This window comes from Crocuta crocuta, unplaced genomic scaffold (assembly GCF_008692635.1).
Source record: "Crocuta crocuta isolate KB4526 unplaced genomic scaffold, BGI_CrCroc_1.0 scaffold118, whole genome shotgun sequence".
Classification (NCBI taxonomy): Eukaryota; Metazoa; Chordata; class Mammalia; order Carnivora; family Hyaenidae; genus Crocuta; species Crocuta crocuta.
The window spans coordinates 11,865,612-11,876,779 of NW_027551558.1; the positions used below are offsets into that span (position 1 = coordinate 11,865,612).

Consider the following 11,168-nt stretch of genomic DNA (forward strand, 5'->3'; position numbering starts at 1 on the left):
TCTAAGTGTAGAGCTAAGCTGTATCTTACTCATTTTCCTGAAAAACAATCCTAATACTTCACTTCTTTTTCTTCTGCCTCCCATTTTAAGATGATATATTTAAAGATGGACATCATAGATCAAAAACTATGAGGCTCAAGTAGACATTTTACTGCACATGTGTGTACTGTGAAGCTCTCCACTGTTTCTTTACCTCAGTACCTATGGGACTAGTGCCTCTATATGCATCTCCTTATCTAATACTACAGGTCTCTCCCCCACTTCTTGACCATGACTCTGGTTTGAGAACACTATTGATCTGTATATTTTGAGCTATGGCTCCACCAGGTTTTATTTTTCCATGGCTTTGCTCCCTCATGCTTAATAGCTTTCAGGAATTCCTGAAGTTTCCATCCACCAACCCTTTCTTCTTTTCCCATGTTATCAATTTACTCATGTAAGTACGTGTTTCTCTGTCATCTCATGGAAGGTCAAGTTGTAGATATGCCAGTAGTAGTGGTAGCATAGTTAAAGGATATCATAAGCTCAGTTTACCATCTTGATCACTTTCTCAGTGTCATTATTTGCTGAAAAGTGCGTACTCCAATGTTAATATAGCCATTCCTCTAAATCTCAGACTTGTATATACAACTTCTATTTGCCATCTAATGGATTTCTTACAGGCATCTCAAACTTAATGCATCCACAACTGAATTACTGATCGTAGCCCTACCAAATCTGTTCTAGTCAGGCATCATCCACATACTAGGACCCTTGGAGCAAACTGCGGACAGTTTCCTTTCTTCCACTTACTACCAAGTAGTCCCTACAAAATAGACTTAACTTCTCTCCATTTCTCCTGCTATTAACTTTGTCTAAGCCACCATCATCTCTCACCTGAGCTAGTGAAACAGTCTCTGAATTGGTCTTACTGCTTCTCCTCTGCCTTTCTAAGTCATTCTCCCCAAAGGAGCCAGAGCCAATGTTAAAAACACAAATAGGATCATACCATTCCCTTGCATAAAGCGCTACCATTACTTCTCACTGCTACTGGAATGAATTCCAAACTCTTTCATGTTAAATCCTATATATCTGAAGAATCTGGAGCTTAGGTCTCTGCTATTTATTAAAGACTTCTTTGATGCCAATGGCTTATTAGCTTGCCTGGGTTCTATGAGCTTGACTTCTCTTTGTTCTACTACCTTGCTGAGGCATTCCATAACTTCATCTTGAATTAATATAGTTACAATTCCTCTTAGCTACAACACATATATAATAAAATTGCTATAGTTGTACTCCTTAGATACGAGGCATTTCTATCTATCTAAAGCTAAGTCTGTCCCTTCAGCAAAAATCCAAATGTCCCAAATGAACAAGTCAATTCAAAGGTCTAGATGCCTCTTAGTCTACTTTGCTATAAAATGGGAATATTCTGCGGCACCTGGGTGGCTCAGTCAGTTAAGTCTCAAACTCTTGACTTCGACTCAGGTCATAATCTCATGGTTCGTAGGTCCTGCTGTCAGCGGAGAGCCTGTTTGGGATTCTCTCTTCCCCCCCTTTCTCTACCCCTCCCCTGCTTGCTTCTGCTCTCTCTCTCTCTCAAAATAAACAAACATTAAGAAAAATGGGGGGCACCTGGGTGGCTCAGTCGGTTAAGTGTCTGACTCTTGGTTTCAGTTCAGGTCATGATCTCACAGTTTTGGGAGGTCAAGCCCCACATCGGGCTCCAAGCTGACAGTGCAGTGCCTGCTTGGGATTAAACATTCCATGTTTTCATTTAGTTATTAATGGAGTCTCTGTCTCCCTCTCTCTCTCTCTCTGCCCCTCCCCCACTTGTACTCTCTCTGCCTCTCTCAAAATAAATAAATAAACTTAAAAAATTAAAAAAGAAAAGAAAAGAAAAGAACACCTTGGCTGGCTCAGTCAATAAAATGGGAAAACTCCCAGTTAAGTCTAGTATATGACAGGTCAGTTCAGGCTTTGCCAATGTGTGATTCTGAGTAAAAATCCTAACTACTATAGGGCATAGCTTCCTTCTCTGTCAAGTGATTTCTAACATCTCTTCCATTTCTAGTGGTCACAGATTCCATGCCCTAATACATTTCCTTAGACAAAAGTATAGTACCTAGCACTCAAATCCCATGAAAATTACACAGAAGGTAATATTCATTTCAGGTTTAAAAAAGACTTTCACTGAAGAGAAAACTAATTCAACTCAAGGTTTGTAAAGACACACTAACATGGATTTGCTTTGCAAAGAGTGAGTTTTGTCGTTGATTGCCCAACGAACACAAACAACCTCAAGAACTGAAAATACAGTAATAACAAGAAGCCACACTACTATTGTTGCTACACGGTAACAACGGAAAAGCTTTAGCTCATACTGGGTAATGACCAAAAATTAATTATAATAATCAAGTAGGAACAGAAAATAGAAATAAGGCACAGTAGGTACCAAAGGCTTCTTCCTCAAAGATCAATAAAGATCAATATTTCATACTGGTTTACACAAAGAGCCAACATACCCACCTTGCTTCATAGCCTCTCCTTTTTTTATAATAATGGTAAAAGGAGAGGCTCTCTGGATTAAGCTACTAGTTGGATCTAATGGTTTAATAGTCTTCAAATCAGACTACAGTCAATTCTGAATCTTGATCCAAACCATAAACACCCGAAAAAAAAATTCCCTCGTTCTCTAATAACATAACTCCCAACTACCTTCCCATAAACTGTAAAACCTTTGAAAGTGGGAATCTGTTCCCACTGACACCTAATTACGATGCCAGGCTTGCATACTCTTGACGAATTTCATAAAGTAAACGACCCACGCTACTTTACCTGGTACATTCCAACTCCAATGTGCTTCGGCTCAATTTTCACCAGCTCAGCTAATGGGTCTTGTACACGCCTTGCTATGGAAACTGAAAAAAACAGAAAATAAGTATGGCTTAATGCGAAAAGCAGTATCCAGACAATTACTTATGTTACGTCCTCTTAATTTCTTCCCTCTTTCCCCACATGGGGAGACCAGCAATTTAACTCAGTTTCAAAGTTTCTTTTTTTCCCACACAAAAAAGCAAATGCAAAATTTCAGGATTAATTTTGTTACCAAGATTCCTAGGCATTCCTGAGCACAAACAGGGTGAAAGGTTATACATTTGGGAACACAGAGAAAACAGATGCTATACTTACGCAGTTATCTGCTCATTCTTTAAACACAGCATAGTAGGGCACCTCACGCTTTAACAAACAAGTAGATATTTGTTTTACTTTTAAATAATCCTCATTATGACATACATTTGCATATCAAATGTTATTAGGACAAGATCCTAATCATGATGAGTAACTGATGGAATCATATCTTACTGCAACCAGAGACCAAGTCAGTTGCCTGTTGAACACAGATGCATTGCCTTAACTATGACCGCAAGATTGTGATCTGAGTCTTAAATGCTTGCCTCTCAACCCACTCAGTTCTAAATCACAACCCTTTCTTGAACATCACAATCCATGTTCAAGAGATTTGAGTTAGCTTCAAACATGCTCTTATCTGTTGTCATGGTTTTAGTTGGTCATCATTTATTGTCATCTTTTTTTACAAAATGTTAACAAACTTTCATATCTAATTTAGATTAAAAGATAGATTAAGCTGGAGAGAAGAAATTCCATATGAATATTAAGAATGCTTCCAAAGACAGCATTTTTTTTTTCTTTTTCCCAAGTAGTATAGTTACACTGGGTCCTTACATACAAACAGCTTTTTTCTAAATTCAAGAAAGCTAGTGGGTGTCATCTACTTACATACAAGGCTGGATGAAATATTAACCCACTGAGTGAAAACATGAAGGTCATCAAAGGAGATCCCATGCCTGTTCTTACGTGAAAGTGTTCAAGGTCTGGCAACAGAAGCCACCTCATGCAAGGGACTATCAAGTTCTCTTGTCACTGATTTGTACCACCTCTTCATCAGAGATAAGACCAACTCTGAGCATCAAGCTGTCGGCATGGTCAGTCAAGTCTTTTTCATATCTGTATTATTACTTCTTTTTCTTTTTTTTTCTGTATTACTACTTCTAACATACAGTGACAACGGCAGCTTACAGAGCCAGCTTAGAGAGTGATAAGCTGGTGTCATACAATCTGCCTATTTCCACTGGAGAGATGGGGACGCCAAGGCCTTCACATACATTTTCTTATCAAACCTCACAAAGGTTAAAGAGCGCAAGCACTGCAGGTTACAGGGGAAATGCCTCCCCCCAGGAATCACACGTATAATTACACAGTAAGAACAGGTGCCACCAGGGAAACATCTCAGAGTCTCTGAAAGCAAATAGCATTCCTTTATTCTAGCCTTTAAACATATAATCCAATAAGACTGATTTTCAAACACATACATACCTTGTCAAAATACTTTCAGATTAAAAAAAAATAAGAAGAAGAAATAAGACAATAACCCAAAACAGTAAACCAAGTGAAAGATACAGGCATCAGAACATTCATTGCAGTAAGGCAATATTAGAAATTTTAAAAAAAGAAAAAAAGAAAAAAGAAATAAAAGCTATTAATAGGTAAATCTCTCAAATCTACCCCTTCAGGAAAAGGCACATTATGAAAATCTATACTTAGAAACTGATTAGAGCAGTTGTATTAAGCTGTTAAGTGTGAGCAGATTCCATATTTTTAAAAGTTTATAAATACACAAAAGGATTTTAGCTTATTTTCTACCTGGTTCCCTCCTAACTGGTCAACTGCTAGCATCTCCTTTTTTCATCCTGATATTGCTAAATGCAGCAACAATAAACTGGAAATGACAGTTCTCCAGTAAGTCCTAAGAGCCTCTGGAATTACAGTGTCCTCAATAAACAACCGTTACACAGATCCTAATACTTCCAGAACTGGTATTTTGCTTTCAGATGCTACTCACTCTATAAAGCAAAAAAACACAAGCAAAGATGAAATTGGAGGCAGGAGGAAGGAGGAAAATGCCCGTTGTTCATTTGAAGGATGTTCACTGTTCCTGAAGGAGATAATTTAAACACTGTTTAACATAGCATTAGAAAGTTCTATGTCTGGGCTTTCAAGAGAAGATGGTATTGTCAGAGTACACATGAAAGGAGTTATTTAATTAAAAGAAGTAATGCCTACCTATGGGTTGAGAATGATCAGGTTAACAACATACTCCTGAAGGTAAGAGACAGATAGGTAGCTCAGGTAAAGGAAATTGTATGGAATGCTGATAAAGAGAATGAAGAGAAAGGAAGAGTCGTGGCCCAAAACTTGGGGGCATATTCACATTGTGAGATAGAGAAGAAAATGTTGACCCAGGGAAAGAGACAGAATAAACAGGGAGGAAAGTATAGCACTAGATAGAAAAAAAAATTCTAGAAAATGTTTAACATAGAATTACCGTATGTCCCCCAATTTTTACTTCTAGGTGGTATACACTCAAGAAAAATGAAAACATATGTCTACATAAAATGTTGTTCATGAATGTTCATAGCAGCTTTATAACAGCCAAAAAAGTGAAAGCAACCCAAATATCTATCAACAGATGAACAAAATGTGGTATACCCATACAATGGAAAGTTATTTGGGAATGGGAAGGAATGAAGTGCTGATACATGCTACAGAGTGAATGAACCTTGAAAACATTATGCTAAGTGGAAGAAGCCAGGTACGAAAGACCACATGTTGTAATGATTCCATTCATATTAAATGACTGCAATAGGCCAATCCATACAGACAGAAAGTAGATTAGTATTTATCAAAGGGTGAGGGAAAGAGGGCAAGGGAGACTGTTGCTAATGGGTGCTGGGTTTCTATCTGGAATGATGAAAATGTTCCACAGTTAGATAGAGGTGATGGCTGCACAATTCTGACTGCATTAAAACATACCAACTTACCCACTTTAAAAGGGCTGTGTAAGTTACATCTCAATGAAGTGGTTATGTATTTTTATTTTTTTAAGTTTATTTATTTTGAGAGAGAGACAGAGAGAGAGAGAGAGAGAGACAGAGAGAGACAGGGAATCCTAAGCAGACTTTGCACTGTCAGTGTAGAGCCCGATGTGGGGCATGAACTCCTGAATTGTGAGATCATGACCTGAGCTGAAATCAAGGGTCGGACACTTAACCGACTGAGTCATCCAGGCACCCCTGTATTTTTAAAATGTGGTATATCCAAAAGTATGCCAACTACTATTTTGCCTACATATCTGTATATCTCTGTATCATTGTTACTATTCACCACTGTTCAGGAAATTCTAGTCAACGCAACTGGACAAGAAAAAAAAGAAGGTACAATTACCAAAAAGATAGAAACGAGATGATGATGATGATGATGGATGATTTGCAGATGATGACTGACTACCTAGAAAACCAAAACAAGTCAACTGAAAAAATATCAAAACTAATAAGACTTCAATTGGCTGGTTTTAAAAGACACCCAGGTAATGACTAAGCAGTACCATATGCCATCAACAACCAATAAGAAAGTACCATTGAGGACAATTCATTTACTCTATGTTGCTTGCGAGTAATAAAAATAGTGTATAGAACTTAGATGAAAGTGCCAATTTAATAGAAGTTCACTTTATATCCTAGAGTTTTAAAAATATTAATTAAATGGCTTTAAAATTTATATGAAAAAAAAAGAAATGCCTAAGTAAAACACCATTAAGGGGCACCTGGGTGGCTCAGCTGGTTAAGCATCCAACTTCGGTTCAGGTCATGATCTCGTGGTTCTGAGTTCGAGCCCCACATCAGACTGTGCTGACAGCTCAGAGCCCGGAGCTGGGTTCAGATTCTGTGTCTCCCTCTCTCTCTGCCACTCCCTTGCTCACACTCTGTCTGTCTCTCTCTCAAAAACAAATTAAAAAATAAATAAAAAACAAAAAAAGAAAAGTGCCGTTAAAAGAAGATTAAAGCAAATCACATTATTAACTGAAAGCGTCTTGCATTGTGGCACATTAGATAGACCAATGAAAAGAGGACAAAAAGGATACATAGGAATTTAGTCTTTAAAATACGGTAACTTGTTAAATGGTAGTAAGGTAACTCGATGTAAAAAGAGACAACTAAACTGCTATTGAGACAAAGGGAAAAATTCTGTTAGCTACACCAAAAGGAGGGGAGGGGGGCACAGACTGAGTGCTAAAAGGTTAGCAACCAGAGCTACGGCATGCGGTTAGGTGGGATGTACAGTGCACAACCTGTCCCACCACACGTGGCACTCTTGAAAGCACCGTTTCCCTCTCCATAATGTACCTTCTATCTGAAGGATAAAAAGGGTTCTATGGGTTTTGGTCTTCAGTTTTATGAAATATCTAGAATCTTAAAGCTCTTAAAGCAAATAAACTTACTGCTTAAAAGACTATACTAAACTGTGTTCTCCTAAAAGTTTGCCTTATTCTGCGGGCACCTGGGCGGCTAAGCCAATTCTTAATTCTGGCTCAGGTCATGATCTCAAGGTTCACGAAATTTAAAAAAATTTGTCTTATTCTGTTGTTTAAAAATTTGCTTTAGTCTGTTATCTAAGAATATCAAAGTGGAAATTTTTATTTGTTTTTTAATGATTATTCATTTTGAGAGAGAGAGAGAGAGAGAGAGAGAGAGAGAGAGAGAGAGAGAGAGAAGGTGGGGGGAGGGGCAGAGAGAGAATCCCAAGCAGGCTCCTCTTGGCTGTGAGCGCAGAGCCTGATGCAGGACTTGATATCATGAACCACAAGATCATGACCCACGCTAAAATCAAGAGTCAGATGCTCAAATGACTGAGTCACCCAGGCACCCCAAAGTGGAAATTTTTGTTTCTAAAGTCCAATACTCACCTCATTTTATCCTTCCTCTTGCCATTAGGCAGAAACAGAGGAAAGTAAATGAAGTTTCCCAGTGTGGTCTTTTTTCATTCAACAACTCCAAATAAGAATTTTTTTCATTACGAAGCTTATTAACATGTACTTTTAAGAAATGATCTTGAGCCCCTAATTAGTAATTACATTTCTTAACAAGAAGCTGACAAATCTGTTGACCTAATAAAAATACTCTTTACCTTGATTGTGGTGTTAGTGGTTGTGGTTACCTGACTAGTTAAAGCTTTTCAAAATTCATAAATGATGCTTGCCCTTTAAACAGAACTTTCAATCAATCCTCTTACTTTAGACCCACCCACAGCCCTCCCAAGATACTTCTAAAGGTAACCTCGGTGCATTTCCTGAGCCTATAAAGGTTCCATGATCATTTCAGGTTAGTATTCTGCATGTTTGTTCTCTTAGTATTCGACCCTCTCAGGTTGGCTACACTACTTTTTATTCCACCATCTGCTTTCTAGCTTCAAAATGACTGTTGCTGTTCTTTCCTCTCCCCTCCTCCCTGTCCTGAGTTTATGCCTTCTTTCTGTCACGTTACTGTCACTTTGGTGGGAGTTCAGAAAGGAGTAAAGGAGTAACAGGTGTACTCAATCTTCTATTTTAAGTCAGAAGTCTATAATAAACGTTTTAATATCACTTACCCACTATTCTATCTATCCGACTTAAATGCCTCTTGTGTATGATGAACTGATTATGGGGGACTATAAGCATATATAAGGGTAACCTCTGCCTTCAATAAGCTGACAAACTGGTCAGAAGGTGTAGTAATTTGAAGGTCATCTTACATATGCATGTTAAGTTTCTGTTACATTCAGACAGAGTACACTTACGGTGGATTGAAAAGTAAAACCCACACTCATAGGTAACACAGATCTCAAATGAAGTATAAAGTCATCCCTGGCTTCGATCACTAGGAAAGAGAAGGACCTCCAGTAAAAATCAGGAATTGAAAAGGAAGGGCCCTAGAAAACCAACAATGGAGACTCTGAGCTTCTTGCAAAGCCTTCGCCTTCAGGACAACTCTGGAAGACTCAAAATGTGTAGGTGGATTTTTCGAGTTGACATGGATCAAACACAGTCACTTCCATATGAAAGCAAGCTGATGCACAGAAGGAAGGCATAGCTGCAGTGAATCACATGCTGAAGATACAGCCAGCTTTGGGAATCTGAGTAACTAGGACATGTAATGGTTCCTTTTTTATTATCTCCTAATTTCAGAGAGTCCTGTCAGGATGTTGTAATCCTGTGTCACCCACAACAATGACATACCCATGCAGGGCAGTGGTGAAGAGGAAATGGCAGCTGCCACAGCAGTGGGAGGTGGGAGAGACTGCCACCCCCTAGACGGTACGTCTTTCAAATGTTCTGTTGGAAGATGATCTTTCAGTGCCACCAACTTGGAAGGTTTTGAAGTTTAGTTTTTAAGGAAGAAAAGTATTCTTTTATTACAGAAGTACATATATATATACACTTATTGGTTATATGGCCTTGGTTTCCTCATCTGTAAAGTGAGAATAATCAATGTCTCAAAAGGCAGTGATGAGAATAAAACCAAATAATCCTGGTAATGCATTTACCACAATGTTTCACATATTATTTACTGCTTAAAAAAGATGAGTGTTAGCAGCTCCCAACAGGATCACTGTATCCCCTCCTCCTCCTATTACTGATGCTGTTGTTCTTACAAAGTAAGTACCAAACAGGCGCCTGGCAAGGAGGTAAAGCCCGCAATGAACTGCTGCGACAGGGAAAAGTTGCACAGAAAGAGCAAAATTTTGAGCTGGGATGTGAGTTTGAGAAGATGACTGTGTTAGGCAGGGGGCTGTATCATGGAGCAAACAATGAAAGGGAAACTACAAGCTCTTTTGGATGTAAGAAATAGGTTTTTAGCCTCAGATTAATGCGACAATTTTCAAATATATATCTCTAAGTACAAATTTCAAGAAAAGCCAGTGAAACTTGAAGAATACCCAGGGAATTTGAAGTTACAAATTTTTTTAAAGTCCCTTTCTAACAAAGTAGTCTAAGTATGCACGTATTACAGAGAAAAACGTTCCGACCAGATTTAATATTTTGCTTATAATACAAATTACCTTCACAAGACACATCGAACTATCTTAATTTCTTCACCCACAAGATTTTAACTATTCCACAAAGCAACTTAATGCAACTAAAATCAAAGCAGGAGGTTTTAAACATTAAATGACAACCCCTAGTAGTAAGACAGGAGAAACTGGTTATCTGACAAATATTTAGTAATAAACTGTGCATGTTTAATTTGCAGTGTAAATATATTTAGGTTAGTATATTACTTTTTGCCAATAAAAAGCTATAAAAATAATATTTTATAGTAATAATAAGAGACCTTCAAGTGTCTTATTAATTTTACTATTAACTCTCAAGCATTTAATTTTTACTAAAGACATTTGGGGCTGATTTTTTGTATTCTTCCTCTGCTGTTCCATAATTCTAATTATTATCCTAATCAACCACTTTCTTCCTAGCATGCCGATTCTTACAGATATAGCTGCTAAATATTTTGCTGGCTGAAAATGTAAGTTCAAACTATGACAATCAATCACATACTTCTGGGATGGCTCATAGTCTCTTACCTGCACTTCTCAAGTTCGGGTCCAGCCCTGGCATCTCTTTGTTAGCTTCAGGGCTGACACTGTAGATCGATGCCCCTGCTTCACTGACGATACTGAGAAGACAGAAAAGGGGGAATATAATTTTCCAAACTTTCTGCCTGGTCAATGAGAATAAATGAGTAAGACGGGGGCATTACAAGAAAAAAAGCTGCTCTCTTTATATTTCAGTGGTACCTACAGCATTTAATCTTTGATAAACATAAAGTGATCAAGTAATGTTTGTGTTCTGTATGGAGTAAATACAAGTTTCTTTTTTTTTTTTTTAGATTTATTTACTTTTTGTGGGGGGAGAGAGAGAGAAAGAGACAGCGAGCAGGGGAGAGGCAGAGAGAAGGGGAAAGAGAGAATCCCAAGCAGGCTCCAAGGTGTCAGCGCAGAGACCACTGTGGGGCTCGAACCTGCAAACCATGAGATCATGACCTGAGTCGAAACCGAGAGTCAGATGCTTAAGTGACTGAGTCACCCAGGTGCCCCAGAAATATACAGGTTTAAATCCATAATGCATGAATTCGGTTGTTTTCTGTCTGTGGTAATCAAATAGATTATAGATCAATACAATGGATGCTCTCCCCTGATGCCAACTTTGAATTTCCAGAATAAATGGAGATTTTCTTTAAAATCCGTTGTTGACTGACACTTAATGGCTTCCAACTGAGTTAACCACTCTAAACCAT

At 38.2% G+C, this 11,168-nt stretch overlaps 1 protein-coding gene across 3 annotated transcripts in view; it reads right to left on the reverse strand.

Moving 5' to 3' along the window:
• The window catches only part of SRBD1 (S1 RNA binding domain 1), a 192,153-nt gene that overhangs the window by 79,590 nt on the left and 101,395 nt on the right, over positions 1–11,168 (reverse strand). For all 3 annotated transcript variants that reach the window (XM_077749285.1, XM_077749284.1, XM_077749286.1), the window contains exons 15-16: positions 10,456–10,547; positions 2,818–2,900 (exon numbers count right to left, since the gene is read on the reverse strand). In XM_077749285.1, the coding sequence (XP_077605411.1) occupies positions 2,818–2,900; positions 10,456–10,547 (175 nt within the window). The remainder of the gene's footprint in view (positions 1–2,817; positions 2,901–10,455; positions 10,548–11,168) is intronic.